This window comes from Protopterus annectens, chromosome 9.part0 (assembly GCF_019279795.1).
Source record: "Protopterus annectens isolate FY-2018-M chromosome 9.part0, PAN1.0, whole genome shotgun sequence".
NCBI classification, from domain to species: Eukaryota; Metazoa; Chordata; order Ceratodontiformes; family Protopteridae; genus Protopterus; species Protopterus annectens.
Genome location: NC_056743.1, coordinates 806,770,815 through 806,787,559, shown reverse-complemented (window position 1 = coordinate 806,787,559; position 16,745 = coordinate 806,770,815). Strand labels below are relative to the sequence as shown.

The following is a 16,745-nucleotide window of genomic DNA, read 5'->3' as shown; positions in this document are numbered from 1 at the left end:
GCTGTAGCATAGACCTGGTCCAGGCCTGATGAATCTAGCTTTGTATAACTTGAGCACTGATCCAGGCCATCTTTTTTTTGGAGAAGGTTCCCCTGCACCCCAGTGGCAGGAGTGTGCAGTTAGAACTTTTCTGATTGAAGACTGCTGGAACAGGGCTCAGTTTTGAGCCTTTTTACTGGTTAATTGGGTAACTTGTTTAAATCAGTTTGTTTTGTATGTTTTATATATATATATATATATATATATATATATATATATATATATATATATATATATATATATATGAATTGCACTTTATTCATTTTATTCATCTGCTTTTACTAATTGTGGTGGTGGTGGTGCTGCGGTAGCGTTGTCGCCTCACAGTTAGACGTTGCCCGTTCGATTCTCAGTTAGAGCATCTTCTGTGTGGCGACATGCGTGAACGTGCGTTCCTTCGTTGAAGGTTGTGCGTTAGGCCCGTCAAGCTAGCACGTTAAACTCTACTGCCAATCATTAGCGGACCGGAGTTCCGCTATGGCGACCCCTAACTAGGAAAAGCTGAAAGACACAAACAAAATTCATCTGCTTTTACTGTAATTGTGTTTCTTCCTACTTTATTACTAGGGGAATTGACTACAAATCTGATCTGAGATATATAACAATAAGTATCCTTTTCTGTGCATTTAAAGTGTTTTTTTTATTGTATCTGCTTATTTTCTGAAAAAAAAAATACTTGTTTCCCGCCTTTCTAAGCTAGTATAGTCCAGTTTTCAGGTTAGTGCTGAATTCAGGGCTGTGTTACAAGTCTCTGTGTTTGCCTATACCTTACTTGGCTAGAAGGAAGTTTCTCTGTTCACCTGCGAGAGAGGGGAGCTTTGAGCAGCCTATCTGTCTCTGGTGAAGTGGTTTCAGCCCAGAAATTAGTAGTTTATTGGCCATTTTGGGCTGATTGCTATCTCTTTCATTTCCCGGCTGTAAAAAATGCATTTGCGTGGTTTTACACGCAAGGCAGTGCCATTTAGCTAGGTTATAACTATTCCTGGCTCCACAAATTCTCCTCTTCAATTTTTCCCTTGGAACTAGACAAACTTTCAACTTAAGCACTCAAACCATTCATTTCTCAGCCCGCCACTTGCTCAAAACTCATAGCAATCACTAATAAAACCTAGCATTTGACCCTCCCTATACCGTACAGAAGGACAAGGCTGTCTAGTCAACCTTACCAGCCAGTGAGTAAAACAGTTCACTGTACCTATCCAGGCATGTCCAAAGGGCAGTTTCAGGTGTACTCTCCAGTCCAACTGATGAATCTGGACATTCTGAGGCAATGTTACAACTGCCTCATGTACACAGACAACCCTCTCCTCCTACCACCAAACACTAATACATGCGAGAGATGCAATTATACAGCCAAACTGGAGGCTAAGCTCTCTCAACCCAAGACTGGATCAGACAGTCAAGAGGAGAATGGAAATACTTGCATCACACCACCAGTCTCACATAGACCCATTAAACCAGCACCAGCAAAAAACACACATAAATACATGAAAACATACTCAGAGGCTCTAAATAACAATCTGCAAAAGCAAGAGAGACCTCCAAAGCAGACATCCAAGCAACCGCCACCCCCCAACACAAACCATGAAACACATACTTCACAAAACCAGTGTGCCACGCAATTACAGCCCTTAAGGCAAAATAACATATCCAACACACTAGTGATAGGGGACTCTATAGTCAGGCACACTGACGTCCCACTCACAAGGCTGAACAAGGAGGTTACTGTTATAGCTGTCTGTCGGGTGCTAGGATCAGCCACATAACACAAGCACTCAGGTCACTCCAGAACAAGTATAAATATGACTCTGTCATTGTCCATGTCGGTGTGAATGACCTGAGCCGCACCTCCCTGGACTACATGGAAAAGCTCTCTGATCAGGTAGCCCAGGCCAGTATGACCCTGACCCCGAGTAGCATCGTGCCCTCACCAAGAATGATACCACAGTATAAAGAAAAAATCATCAATTTCAACAATTGGCTAAGTTTCTGGTGTCATTTAAAGGGGATCCAGTGCCTGTCCGCCTGGGATGACATGCTCGACAAGCCACACTGCTTCGCTAGAGACAGCTTGCACCTGTCACCCTTAGGCTTTCGAATACTGGCCAAGGCTCTTGCCACCACCATAGTGCCTTTTTTAGGCAAGGCTCAAAAGACAAATCCACCGCCGTAAATAGCACAAGTAACAAAACAACTGAGGGTAATGCTACTCAATGCCAGAAGTCTAAACCTCAAAATGCATGCACTAGAGGCACTCCTCAGTATGGAGAAAATTGATATATGTGCTGTAACAGAAACCTGATTTAAGGCTCCAGAGAGCACCCCCAGCACTACTAGGCTGCAACTCATAACATACATTCTGGCCACAGAACCCGGACCGAAATACAAAAGGCGGGGGTGTATCCATATTCATCAAGGATACCCACACCTCCAGGTTAGTGGCACAGCACGATGCTTCAGAGATCATCCACGTGCAACTAACATCGGGCAAAACTGCAATTCAAACTGTAGCTTGCTACAGATCACCCACCATGTCTCAGGACCCCCATTCCACATTTCTGGAAACACTGGGAAACAAAACGGTCCTACCAAACACCCTAATATTGGGTGATTTCAATTACCCAAACATTAACTGGGAGAACTACTCAAGTACTAACTCCCTTGCCCAACATTTCCTAGAATTTATAAACTCACATGCCCTGGATCAACTGGTCAACACTCCCGCCAGACGTGGCAAGATATTGGACCTGGTCATCACCAACTTGAGCAACCGATGTTCCAAACCGGAGGTCAACCCCTCGCTGATTAGATCTGACCATAAACGAATCACTCTGAATGTCCACATATCGCCCCTACCTCCGGTCAAGGAAACCATCGTGAAAAACTTTTCAAAAGCAAACTTCACGTTACTTAAGACAAAGGTGGAAAGTTTCAAAGACCCATGCTAAAGGATAACGCTGTCCAAGCTGCAAAATCCTTTACTAATGCACTCTACGGGCACCTACAAGAATCCATGGATCGTGCTATCCCAAGCAAAACCAAGACTCACTCCTCCAAAAAAAGGAAACCAGTCTGGTGGACCCCTGCCATAAACAAGCTATACAATAGGAGGAGGAAAAGTACAGTTTTGTACCTACCATAAATGTAGATGTCCGATAGGTATGCATCTGCAGTCATAACATATGGGTTGTCCTGCCTCAGGCAGCCCTTCGGTCGGCCGGATTCCAAAGTCTGGGTCTGGCCTCGGCTGATGTCGCACTTCACCCGACGTCAGAGCTTCTGAGGTATAAAGGCATCAGCCGACGCCATTTTCCTCAGTGTTTCTTGCCCCAGATGCCAGTTGCCCTCTAGGAAGGCTAAATTTGGATAAATGTAGAAAATTCCAAACAGTAGTAAGCAAAATATATATATATATATACATATATACATACAAACAAATACACCATAATAGATTCCCCCAGCTAGCTAAAAGAGGGGTAAGCACCCTAGGAATACCACAGAGGGGAAGGAGGGTGGGTAATCCTGACTGCAGATGCATACCTATCGGACATCTACATTTATGGTAGGTACAAAACTGTACTATGTCCTTCAAGGATGCATCTGCAGTCATAACATATGGGTAGAATACCATAGCCAAACTGGGGGAGGAGGTACTAAGGTAATGATGGTGTAGTTAAGATCCCCTGTAAAACTGCAGTTGCAAAACCTGCTCAGGATCTGGAGTATAAAGGAAGATTGTAATGCTTGGCAAATGTATGCATGGAGCTCCAAGTAGCAGCTTCTAAAATGTCTTTGGTAGCCACTCCTCGTAGGAAAGCTGTAGTGGTGGCTGTGGCTCTTGTGGAGTGAGGCCTGATATTTTCAGGAGTTGTCTTTCCATGAAAAGAGTAGCAGAATCTAATGCAATTTCCTATCCATTTTGAAATTGTCTGTTTGGAAATTGCTTTTCCTTGCACTCCAGTTGCATATGCTACCAGAAGCTGGTCAGTTTTTCTGCTGGTTTTAGTTCTGTGCAGATAGTAGCATAGTTGTCTGTGTACATCCAAGGTGTGCAATAGTTTTTCCCCGCTGTTCTGTGGGTTAGGGAAGAACGTAGGTAAATGAATAGCTTGGTTTAAGGATACCCTGGATACCACACCTTTGGCATGAAAGTAGGATTGGTTCTCAGAGACACTCTATCCTGGTGAAAGATAAGGAAAGGCTGCACTGCCATTAATGCCTGTAACTCGGATACCCTTCTTGCTGAAGTGATTGCTAGAAGGAAAGCAGTTTTCCAAGATAAGAACTGTAAGTCTGCTGATGCTGCTGGTTCAAAAGGGGGGAAGTGTTAATTTTTCCAGCACAAAATTGAGATCCCATGCAGGCAGAGGTGGTTTCCTTGGAGGTTTTACATTTTTGATCCCTCTTAAAAATTGTCTGAGGAGAGGGTGAGAGAAGATAGGAGGATCCATGTTGTACTCTGCTGAAATTGCTGAAGCATGAATCTTAATGGAAGAATAGGACGGGCCATTGTGGAACAGTTCTGCTAAGTATTCTAGGATGTGTGCTAGGTTTGCCAGTGTGACATTTGTACCCTTTGATGCACTCCAAATGAGGAATCTCTTCCATTTAGCTGAGTATGTTTTTCTTGTGGAGGGTCTGCGAGCCTCCAGGATAATGTCCTTGACCCTCTGAGATAAAACAGTTCGGTTTTGTGTTATGCAATTTTCCAGGCAGTTAGCTGCAGCGTTTTCAAGTTTGGATGCAGGGTCTTGTAGTTGTTCTGTGTTAGAAGTAAAGGCCATAGGGGTAGAGGCCATGAGTTCGTCCGAGACATGCTTCTCAGAAGTGGATACCAATGCTGCCTTGGCCAGTTTGGAGCTATCAGAATCACCTTTGGCTGTTCCTCCCTGATCTTCAGTAGAACTTTGTACATCAATGGGAGAGGTGGAAAGGAATAAACTGTCAGGGCCTTCCAGCTGAAAGAAAGGGAGTCCACCCTCCAGGCTTGTGGGTGGTATTCTCTTGAGCAGAATTTCTTCAGTTGGTGGTTGAGTGGGGAGGCGAACAGGTCTATTTCTGGCATTCCCCATTTCTTTGTTATGTTTTTGAAAATGTCTGGATGCAGCATCCATTCGTGAGCATCCGTGGTAGTTCTGCTTAAGCTGTCTGCTAGTGAATTCTCTTTTCCTGGTACGAATTTGGCCTGCAGTTGAATGTTGAGATTCAGGCCTAGGTTCCACAGGTCCATTGCCATCCGGCATAGAGGGTAGGAATGCGTGCCTCCCTGTTTGTTGATGTACCACATGACTGTGGTATTGTCTGTCCTTATCAGCAGATGTCCTTGCTGGAGGAATGATTGGAATGCCCCGATTGCATGCTTCACTGCCAGCATCTCCTTTAGATTTATGTGTAGATTCAGCTGGTCTTGAGACCATAGGCCTTGGATACACTTGTTTTCCATGTGAGCCCCCCCAGCCTAGGTCTGAGGCGTCCGTGGTGATGGTCTGCCTTGGTTGTGGTTTGTGGAAAGGCAACCCTCTGTTGGTCTGGCAGGCCTGAGCCCACCACAGGAATTCTTTTTTCAGGCATGGAATGATTGGTATCATGGTTTCTAGACTGTGTCTGTGTTGAGACCATACATTCCTTAGGTACCATTGTAATTTTCTCATATGCAGCCTGGCATGCGGGATCAAGATTATGCAAGATGCCATGTAACCCAGGGCCTGCAGGACTTTCCTTGCAGTAAGCTGAGTTTGTCTTGTCAAAGCCATGAAGTAGACTGGGAGTTGTTTTTGTTTTTCTTCTGTGAGAAAAGCCATCTGAGTTATTGTGTCCAGATCTGCACCCAAAAATGTTATCCTTTGGGATGGCACTAGTCTTGACTTCTGGATGTTGACTGTGTATCCCAAGGCTTGTAACAGTTGTATGACATAGGCCAAATCCTTTATTATTTTTGTCTTGTTGTCCGCTTGTATTAGGCAGTCGTCCAGGTATGGGCAGATCTGAATTCCCTGAAGTCTGCAATGTGCAATTACTGATGCCAGGCATTTCGTGAATACTCTGGGCGCAGTAGATAAGCCAAATGGCAATGCTGAGAATTGATAATGCTCTGATCCTGCAAGAAATCTGAGGTGTCTTCTGCAATCTGGTCGTATAGGGACGTGCAGGTATGCCTCCTTGAGATCTAGAGTCACCAGCCGAGACTCCTTGCCCAACATGGGAAGAAGTTGCTGTAGGGTCAGCATCTTGAATTTTGGTACAATGAGATATGTGTTTAGTGCGGACAAGTCGAGAATAGGCCTCCATTGAGATTCTTTTCTTGGTACAAGGAATAGTCTGGAGTAAAATCCTTGGCCTTGTTCCATAGATGGTACCCTTTCTATTGCTCTCATCCTTAGTAGGTTGACGATTTGTTTTAGAGCCTCTGGCTTCTGGCTTGGTGGAAGGTTTGGCATTCCTCTCTTTTTTGGTAAAGTGTGGAAGTGAAACCTGTATCCTTTGTCTATTGTTTGCAATGTCCATTTGTCTCCTGTAATACAATGCCAGTTTTTTGAAAACAAAGCTAACTTTCCGCCCAAGGGTGCTTCCAGTTGTTCCCTGGTAGGCGGAATCAGAGTCAAGTCATTGTGTCTGTCCTGTGGAAGTGGTTGTAGTCGCAGCTGTGGCGGTACTCCTCTGGTTGGCAGGTTGCCACTGACGACCCCTGTAGGCACCCCTTGATTGACCTCTACCTCTTGGGCGTCTATTCCTGCCCCTCTGTGCTCTGGAGGTGTCTGGAAAGGACCAATTCTTTGAAGGCCAGTTTCTGCTGAACCTCGGAGGTTGGACCTTCAGAAATTCCTTGACTGTTTGCACAGATTTAGCTTTTTCTTCCACTTTCTTTAGACTCTCCTGTGCAGGGGAGCCAAATAAACTTTGCTTCTCCATAGGGGCATCTAGGAGTTTAGACTTGACATGGTCTGGCAAGGATTGCTCTTTTAGCCAGGCATGCCTTCGAATCACTGCTCCAGTCATAGCTGATCTAAATGAAGCCTCCAGTGCATCATAGCCACATTTTAAGAAATGATTACTGACCTGCTGAGAGTTGTGTACCAAATCTTGAAGGGACTTACGGTCTAAAGGTTCAGGAGAGGAAAGCTTTTTATTCAGCTGATCTAACAAAAATTCCTGGTACTGTATCATATGGAATTGACAGTTTAAAGCCCTGGCAGAAGGAGTAGCAGATGTATAAACCTTTTTTCCCCATCTCTCTAATGCTCTTGACTCTCGTTCAGAGGGTAGGGGTTTTTTGGCAGTGGCAGCTGCAACACCCTTTGGGCCCTGAGAAATAGTTTCTGGGTATGCAGCATGGGCCTTATACAAGTGGAAGTGAGTGTCCGGGACCCTGTAATATCTGTCAGGTTTGGCAGGGGCCGGGGGAAGAGAATCAGGAGCAGAACTGACATCATTGTATGCATCATCAACAACTGATAGTACAGGTGGTATGGCTAAAGGTCTATGCTGTGGCAAGTGTAAAAAGGTCCTTAGCCTTTTCCTAGAATCAGAAAAATCCTGACCCTGCCACTGAAAGTGTTCCCTCATTGAGTGCAAAGTCTCCCCAAAGGAAAATTCTTCAGGGGGGGAGGCAGAAGGAATTGAGTCTTCTGCATCCGAATCTTCGTAAGGTGAGTATGGCCCTTCCTGATGGTCTGATAAATCAGATCCATCCGAGGAGTAATCAGAGGAGAGAGGTTCAGGGGGTTCAGTCCTAGGCCTTTTGTCAGGAGGAGGTTGTGAGGCCCTGTCTGGGTGAGGTTGGGATCCCCTAATCAGAGATATAAGGTCCTCAGCAAGGCTGAGAATCTGAGAACTTGAGGAAGGTCTCTGAGAGGAAGATTTTGTTGTTGGTAAGGCCTTGGAAATTTTAGCTGCTTTAGCCCTGGAGAAGGCCTTAATAGACATAGAAGCAAGGGGCCTAGCTGCCCCACGTGCAGGAGTAGAAATGTCCAATGGAATGGTGTCGGACAATTCTTGTGCGCCTGCTTCTTTGGTAGGAATTTCTGTAGCCGACTCAGCCGGGGCCTCTCTGGCCTCGGTTGTCGGAGGTATGTTATCGGCAGAAGGAAGAACCGAGGACTCAGTTTCAGCCGAAACAGAGACACTCGAGGTAGGCCTAACCGTGATTTCAGCCGAAACCGCGGGCCGCGAGTGTCGGTCCTTTTCCTTGCGTTTTTTGGCTAAATGTGTAGTCGGAGTCTCCGACGGCATTTTATATGCATAAGCGGATCCAAAAAACTCTTCTGCAAACTCCGACCGACGTCTAAGTATCTGTCGGTTGAAGGAAGCACAGGCTAAACAAGCTGATACGTCGTGGTCTGGGCCTAAGCAAAGAAAGGCAGTAAGAGTGGAAATCCTTATGAGGTATTTGTTTCCCACAAGTTAAACAATTATTTACTTTGTCTGACATCGGCTGAGGCAAGAAAGAGTCCCCAACGGGGTACTTAGCTTTTTCAGAAGTCTTCGGTAGCTGAAATCTCTGGATCTGACCGACCGGCACTTGCGAACAGCTTCTGCTTCGGGCACCGCGCGGCAAGAAAGACTGAGGAAAATGGCGTCGGCTGATGCCTTTATACCCCAGAAGCTCTGACGTCGGGTGAAGTGCGACATCAGCCGAGGCCAGACCCAGACTTTGGATTCCGGCCGACCGAAGGGCTGCCTGAGGCAGGACAACCCATATGTTATGACTGCAGATGCATCCTTGAAGGACATCTAGTACAGAAGAGAGTAAAATGCCAAGAAGGGAAGACGTCCCTGATCAGTATCAGCAAGAAACTATGATCCCTCATAAAATCATCCAAGGTTAGCTTCGAAAGCAAAATTGCCAAGGACTCCAAAGATAACCACAAGGCATTCTTTAGCTATGTGAAGAATCTAAGTGGCAAGGCTCAGATCTGCTCGGAGTTGGTGCAGAATGGCACAAAATACACTGAACCGACCGATATCTCCAACATCCTGGCAGACAGGTTCAGTGCAAACTTCACTCCCCCTCTCACCCCCAAAACGGCCCATAACCATACCAGAAAAATGTAGAGCCCATGAAATCACAGACACTCCGGTTAAAACATCCCTCTCCAAAGCCAAAAACACAGCATCAATGGGACCGGACGGTGTCCCAGGCTGCGCCCTACATGAGCTCAAAGACCAACTAACCCCTCACCTAAACACACTGTTCAAACTCAGCCTCTCCACAGGCTACGTAACCATAGAGTGGCACACAGCACAGGTTATTCCACTCCACAAAGGTGGAGCCACAACAGACCTCGGGAACTATCAACCTATAAGCCGGACTAGCTTGGTCTGCAAGGCTATGGAGTGCATCATCATGGAACTCATTAACAGAGACATTGAGAACCTCCAAACACTGGACCCTACCCAGTTTGGGTTTGTTAAATGCAGATCATGCCTACTAAACCTGGTGGACTTCATTGAGACCGTTACCAAGGCTATAGATGAGGGAAAGGTGGTACACACACAGCCTACCTAGACCTCGCAAAGGCCTTCAACACCATTCCCCATTCTGGTATTATACACAAGCTCATCAGCATGAGCATAAACCCCTACATCACAAGATGGATTGCCAACTGGCTCACAGACAGAACCCACATTGTGAGAGTTGCAGGAGCTAGGTCTGACTCTAAACCGGTTGCAAGTGGCATTCTCCAGGGCTCAGTCCTAGGACCCCTCCTGTTCTGCATATACTTCTCAGAGGTACAGGCAAGCACAGGAGGACTATGGCTGACCAAGTTCGCAGACGAATGCAAACTAGGGGCTATAACTGACTCTCCGGCTGACACAGACATCTTCCAAAAGGGTCTCGCTGAGATGGATACCTGGTGTCAAAATCATGGCCTCAAACTAAATGCCAAAAAGTGCATAGTCATCCCCTTTGGAAAAAAACAAAGTACCCACAAACTACCACATAGGTGGTAGTCCCCTAAATACGGAAGACATAATAAGGGATCTGTTGACCCAAGTAGATAGTAATCTCTCCTTTGATAATCACATTGCCAAAGTGGTTAGAAAATCCTTCTATGTGGCCCACCTAATCACAAAAGGTTTCGCATCCAGATCTAAGGAGGTCATTGTGCCTCTCTACTCATCACTCTTCAGACCCATCATAGAGCACAATGCCCCATTTGGGATGTACCTTACAAGACACCTGAAACAGCTGGAAAGACCACAGAAGTACCTCACCAAGAGGATCACTGGCTTCAAACAGATTCCCTATGCAGCTCGACTGAAGAAACTCCAGCTGTACTTGGTTGCATACCGCCTACTCAGAGGTGATCTCTGCCTGACATACAAGGCCATGTCCAACCCAGAATTGATGGACATGCTCCACCTAAAAAAACATATCCCCTCAAGCCACATGCTCTAGGGATCTAAACCTGACCACAACAATAAATAGGACATGCTGGAGGGATAGATTCCTGTCCCAGAGACTTCCCATGCTTTGGAACAAGATTCCAATCTACATTAAGCAGAGCTCCTCGTTAACGGTCTTCAAGAGAAATCTTGACGAGTGGATGGGAAACAGAAAGTTTACCCCAGGGATCACTTCAGTGGCTCTGCTGGACAGAGACACAGGGAACTAATCTAAGGGTGCAGCGAAAGCCAACACATTCTGGCTAGGCATATAAATGGCTTTGGGCAGATAGCCTAGTACCTACCTATGAACATGCAACCATACAGACTATTAACTTATTATATCAATAAAAGAAATAATAAAAAAACACAATGGCTAATAAGGTAAGGGAATATTCATCTCCAGTTTGCCTCAAAACTTTTCTTGCAATTTTAAATAACATGAAACAGATCAATAGAGCTCACACTGCAAATGCATTCTGAAGATAACACCAAGTCACTTGCTCATGCTAATACAGCTGTAAGAATTACTCAGAGGTCTACATGATGGATCAATCTTATTCACTAGTTAATTCTAAACTGAATGTTACGCTGCAGACCTATTCATAACAGCCCAAAACATAAATGGTAACATCTGTCTGTATTTGCTGGTATTATGCAGCATGCAGGTATATAGTCGTCTAATGCACCAAAATAAACAAGCAGATAGACTAGCAAATAAGGCATTGAATCAGCCTTCAAAAAACAGTTGTCTGCTGAATGAAAAAAGTAGGATTCACTACAAAAGAACAGCTACAAAGATCTGATGTAACCAATCACAACACTCAAAGTACAGTATTTCCTGTAGCATTACTCCAATCCTTTTCTTGATTTAGAAACATTTTGTGTACACTTGCAAACCTTTCCTTGATTTAGAAGCAGTCAGTGTTAATTTACAAAATTTTCTATAAACAAACCCTACTCTACAACTTTCAAATTACTTGCCAAGGACCTTGCCTAATAGCAGTATTCTATCAATTTGTATACAAAGGTCAACAAACTGTACAATTAACTTGAGGTCACAATACAGACCAACTTACGGATGAATTCTGTGGTAGTTGGTGGGTTGATGCTGTCACAGCTGTCTGCACTATCACTGCTCGAGATTTCATCATCAGAGTCCTTAGGAGTGGACAAAGGAGACCCTCCAGCCACTTCATCAAACTTTCTCTTCAAAGTTCTACTTGTAACAGCATCCATTGGTCTTTAGGAGGCCTGCAAATTAGACAAGAACAGAAAAAAGAAAAGGGGTAGTTCACATTACTTACTCAACCAAATATGTGGGTGTCATGTCAACCCCACATTTAAGGATGTACTGACACTTAAGTAATAGATCACTACAGTCTTGCAGTATGCAATGCTGCTTCCAGAACATGGCAAGACTTGAGTCAGCAGAAAATTTACTTGAACAAAGAGCAGCATTTTATATTTGTTATAAGAGACAGAACAATACACATACATTTTATTTTTTTGAATGTAAACACTGGTCTGACAGTCTTCCTTCTTCAAGTCAAACATCTTTGCTAGTCTCCTAAAGGAGGTGCTTCACTTATTTGATTTTAAAACCTTCTTAAAGGATTCTGAGAATAGTCAACATCTGGAGATAGCTAACCAACAACCAATTTTGTTTTACATAAACCATCTTTCTTTTCAAATTTGGAAACTTAAGAATGAAAAAAAAAAAAATCACAAACATTTTTTCACTGAATAATGTTGAGACTCCCTGACCCTAAGTAAAATGGGGCAAGAAGAGGCTTGAAGACAATCTGCTTAATGGGATGCCCTTTTAAAGTCCTCTATCAAGACTCTCTGTTGAAGGTGACCATTAGGATTTTAGCATCAAGCCATTTCAGTCCAACTGATTGGCCATTTGGCAGTTAACACTCACCTTAAGCTAAGTGTCTATTCTACAACAGCCTTTATTATAAAAAAAGATATAAACATAATTTAAGTTGTCATCTTTAAATATTATCTGATCTATACAGTGAAAAATCAAAATGGATCTCAAACAGGTTCAGAAAAAGAGTACAGTAGACAAGAAGAGAGACTGCTGACATTTAGCAGCAAGTTTAACACACAGCAAACAAATACACAAAACTCATTTAAAAAGACAGCAGCATGATGATGCAAGCCTACCTAAATGTAAACACTTACCGCTAGCAAACACACCCTAGAAAAGGCAAACCAGGGAGCAGATTCCCAAACTTTGGCAATAGCTAGATTGAGTGACCACTCACAGGGCATTAAAAGACAAAAGCTAAGCTTTTCTACAAGAAAGCATATTATTTGTTGAATATACATACTGACCAGAAAATGAAGGGTTGAGATTGCCCATTCCCACATTTTCCCATCTGCCTGATAAAAAGGGGCAGGATCCCACACAGTCCCATTTGTTGGCACACTAGACTACACTTATGCTGCCCATAAGGATTATCAGCACTCCTGGAGGAAGAAGTTTCTATACTGCTGAAGGGCTAGCAAGACATTTTTCTCCTCCAGAACAATGACATGCAAGTACACCTCCTGTGCTGACCGCATCTCTTGGACTGTCTACCCATCCAACTGCTCCTCCACCTTACGGTACACACATCTGTAGCAAGTGTGGCACAGCATGTTGGAACGATCAAAGGACTGCATCAAAGTAGACTTAAATCACTGCAACAAATTGTCAACAAGCACTGGTGACTCTGGATAGTTCCTGTGAGGGATCAGAGTTTTAAGACCACAGTACTCAGTCTACTGCAAATTTCTCAAGTGCAGTCTGTCATGAGGAACTACAGACACTGTAGAGGCCATAAGCACCAAGACTCAAAGACAATGGTCTGATAGTACTTTACTTCAAGATATCAGGCAGGTGACTAACTGCAAGGTGGCCTGTACCCAGTCTACAAGTAGACAAACCTGATCCATTCCAGTATTGATAATGGTCCCCATGAACAAAATGGCTGGTTGAGGTTGGACTTGGCTAAACTGATGCTGATTCTCAGCAAAGGAACAGTTAATGTGGCATATCCCTCTGCTGAATGAGGCAGACGCTAGTGGGAGATTCAGGTAATGAAACACTGACATCCATCAGTCACAGGTATGCTGCCACCATTGCCAGGCATTTGGTGAACATACAGGGTGCTGATGTAGCTTGGATCTGAAAGGACACTGGCTGTTCCCAGTTTTGAAGTTTCTTGGATGTTTTGTCAATTTGTATGCACAGACCTGAAAGTCAAAATCCATAGACATGGTAAGATAGATTTCAGTGTGGCCATGCTGACTAATTCCTTTAAAATAAAAGCATTCAGGCTACATTAATCTAGCATGGGTCTGAAGTACCCTATTTTCTTGAGGTATCTAAAACAATATGGAGTATAATCCTTGCATGTTCTAGCCCTCAGGGATGTCCTAGATGGTTCTCTCAGCATTGAACTCATACTTTCACCTTGATTGGACTTGCTAAAGGGGTGGCATACCTAGAAATGGATGGGATGGTATCATAGCCACTGTGCATCACTTTTTAATGATATCTTGCTCCTCTCCCTAGACATCTGAGACCACTGCGGGAGATGAAGGGAGAACCTCCCACCAGCCATCTTTCCAAGTGAGACAAGTCAGGACAGGAGTCAAGACTGAGACCATCTCCCTTTGAAACCCTTGCCCCCCTGGAAACACGGAGATCCATGGTTGTCTGATTAGCACTGATGTTGATTCCTGAGAAATAGAAAAGTAGCAATACAGCTGAAAGATATTGCCTTCTCTCCTTCATGACCTGGAGATAGTCAAATTCAGATGAAAGGTGTTTCCATAAATGCTGTCACTTTTACTGTCCTTTGCAAAAGTGGTAAGACACAAACAGGAGTGCTTACATATAGCTATGCCTGTTACACAGGTCTGGCTGTTCCAGCTGCAACATTAAAAGCTGCCCACAGTTGACCACAGAAGTGGAAATCTGTATGATGGGCTTTTGTTTACTACAATCACCAGGGAAGCCACTCCGGTGGCATAGAATGATAAAACCCTGATTACAACTCAGTGGACCCTGGTTCTATTACCAGCATGGGCTACTAACAGAGGCAGAGAGGAATGGGCATGCCCATCCCAGGTGAGAGGGCATTCATCGATGACACTCCCTTATGGGAGGTGTGCCCCAAAGAAGGGAGATGTGCTCAGACATAACTGATGAGTGCGGGGGCGTGAGAGGGAGTAGGTAGGGCATGTAAAGAACCTCATCCCTCTGGATGAATGCAAAGATGGTTAGGCCCCTTGGGATCCACGAGTGCAACCAGCAATACCACAGAAAGTCCGGGGTGTAGGAAATAAAATGGTTGACCCAGCGGGGACATGGTGTACTGTGGGCCAGCCTGGTGAAATGATGTTCCAGGGGGGACCAAAAACGAGAGATTTTTGGCAGTAAGCATCATTTTATCCGAGATTCCTCTTTGAAAATAAAACATCTAGATTACATAATTCAACACCTTAAAATGTAGAGTGGAGGACAGAAAATTCCATTCATCCGGTCTCTGGATTCCTAGTCAGAGGAAGAGAGACTGAAGAGTAGGATTCTTCCTCAGGGTGTCTACACAGACAGTAACATCCAAACATCTATCATTGCGGGAGGGGGGGGGGCATTCTGCCTGGCAGAGGTATAAATAATACTGTCTGGCAGAGGTATAAAAATCCTGTACATCTTCCTTTGCCATGGCGCAAAAAATTCCATACTAGTCCAAACAGCATTTAAGGTGATCTCCTAATATCCACCAAGGAAGTATCAATAAAGAAGACACAAACCTCTCCTGCAAAAAGTAGTGTGTTCTCATGTAGTCCAAATCCCCCTTCTATATTATTTGCAAGACCTCAATGAACTCAAGGACCTCTAGAGATGAGAGTGGAGAAATGATCCTTCACCATCACAATCACAATCACCTTCTTCTGCATGAAACACGAGACCTTCCCGTAATTTTCCTTGGAATGTTCAATGAATGCTCTGTATCAGCTGGAAATAAGGTGCTCAAAAGCCAAATGACATGAAGCAGAAGTCCCAGAGTAGCCTGAAAAGAAAAAAAAAAAAGTCAGACATATAGACTCTTTGGAAGGTTGCACTGAGGCAGCGTTACAATGCCTGTGACTTATAAGCCAGTGTTGTTCTATTCAATACTGGGCATACACCAACAGTAGACTGGATGCCCGTCAGGCTGGAGGACGAACCTGCAGTAGAGGAGTCAGCTCAAGGCCTAAAGAAATCACTGCAAGCACAACATTAATAATGAAAGACAACACTACTTGAAGAGGACCAATGCCACCACTCCTCTAAAGGCACAGTGGACAACAGCAGCCACAATTAAAGGGGGTTTGACACTAGAGGTATCTGCACTATCACAACATCAGAAAAATGTAAACTCGCTAGATGGTGTTTTGATATCTGGAGAGGTGAACCTATCTAAACAGTGGGACCCAGCAGAAAACTGAGCTCACACCAGATCCCCTTCAACCTCACAAAAGTATACAAGAGAATTTACAGTAACTGCTTGCTTGTTTGGGCTGAAACTCTATGATGGCTCTAATAAGGTCCGCATAATCAATGACTGGAACAGAAGAGGATCCCTGTACTGGAAAGGGGAGAACATGCCTGGCTATCCACAGACTGACAGTGAAGTAGGCGCAGCAGCATAATACAGTACTGTATCTGAAGAACAGATGAAGTAAGGTCAGAATCAACCATCCTAAATACTTGAACAATGGTCCCTGCAGAAAAAGACATCACTACGATCCTACACATCTAAATACATACTGCTAAGTACTTAATGTACTTGGCCAAACTGTTTCTAAGCAGATTGAAAAGAAGGCTTTATTGGAGAAAAAGCAGACTGAAGATAGAAAGAACACACCATGTCTGAAGCAACCAATGAGCGGAGACTTTTCCTGAACCTGGCATTCGAAAGAGAGCAAAATCTACAATTTCTAACTTCTTGCGGTTCCCCAGTTCAACCTAGCAGAAATATAAGTGTTCAGTTAAGTGCTGAAGACCTAAACAAGAAACACAACCACTACGAATGCTGGCATGACCGATTGTCGCGGTATTCATGTTATGTGGTGAAAGAGGTGTGATGGTAAGAAAAGCACCAAAGCTTAAAAGATGAAAAATACAAGGAGAATCAATCTGTTTAGGGATACAGTACCCAACAAAAGCTAACTCAATGTCTCTAATCCTCAATAAAAGAAACTAAGTAAAAAGGAGATCACCAGCCAATAAAAGAAAGAAGAGAGTAATTTCAATAATTTTTCTTAAATGTACC

The 16,745-nt window shown here is 44.1% G+C and overlaps 1 protein-coding gene across 1 annotated transcript in view; it reads right to left on the bottom strand.

Annotated features, from left to right (window-relative positions):
• The window catches only part of CSRNP2 (cysteine and serine rich nuclear protein 2), a 189,177-nt gene extending 173,681 nt beyond the window's left edge, over positions 1-15,496 (bottom strand). The window contains exons 1-2 of the mRNA XM_044083453.1: positions 15,241-15,496; positions 11,505-11,679 (exon numbers count right to left, since the gene is read on the bottom strand). Coding sequence (XP_043939388.1) covers positions 11,505-11,664 — 160 coding nt within the window. The 5' untranslated portion in view covers positions 11,665-11,679; positions 15,241-15,496. The remainder of the gene's footprint in view (positions 1-11,504; positions 11,680-15,240) is intronic.
• Positions 15,497-16,745: the final 1,249 nt, after the last annotated feature.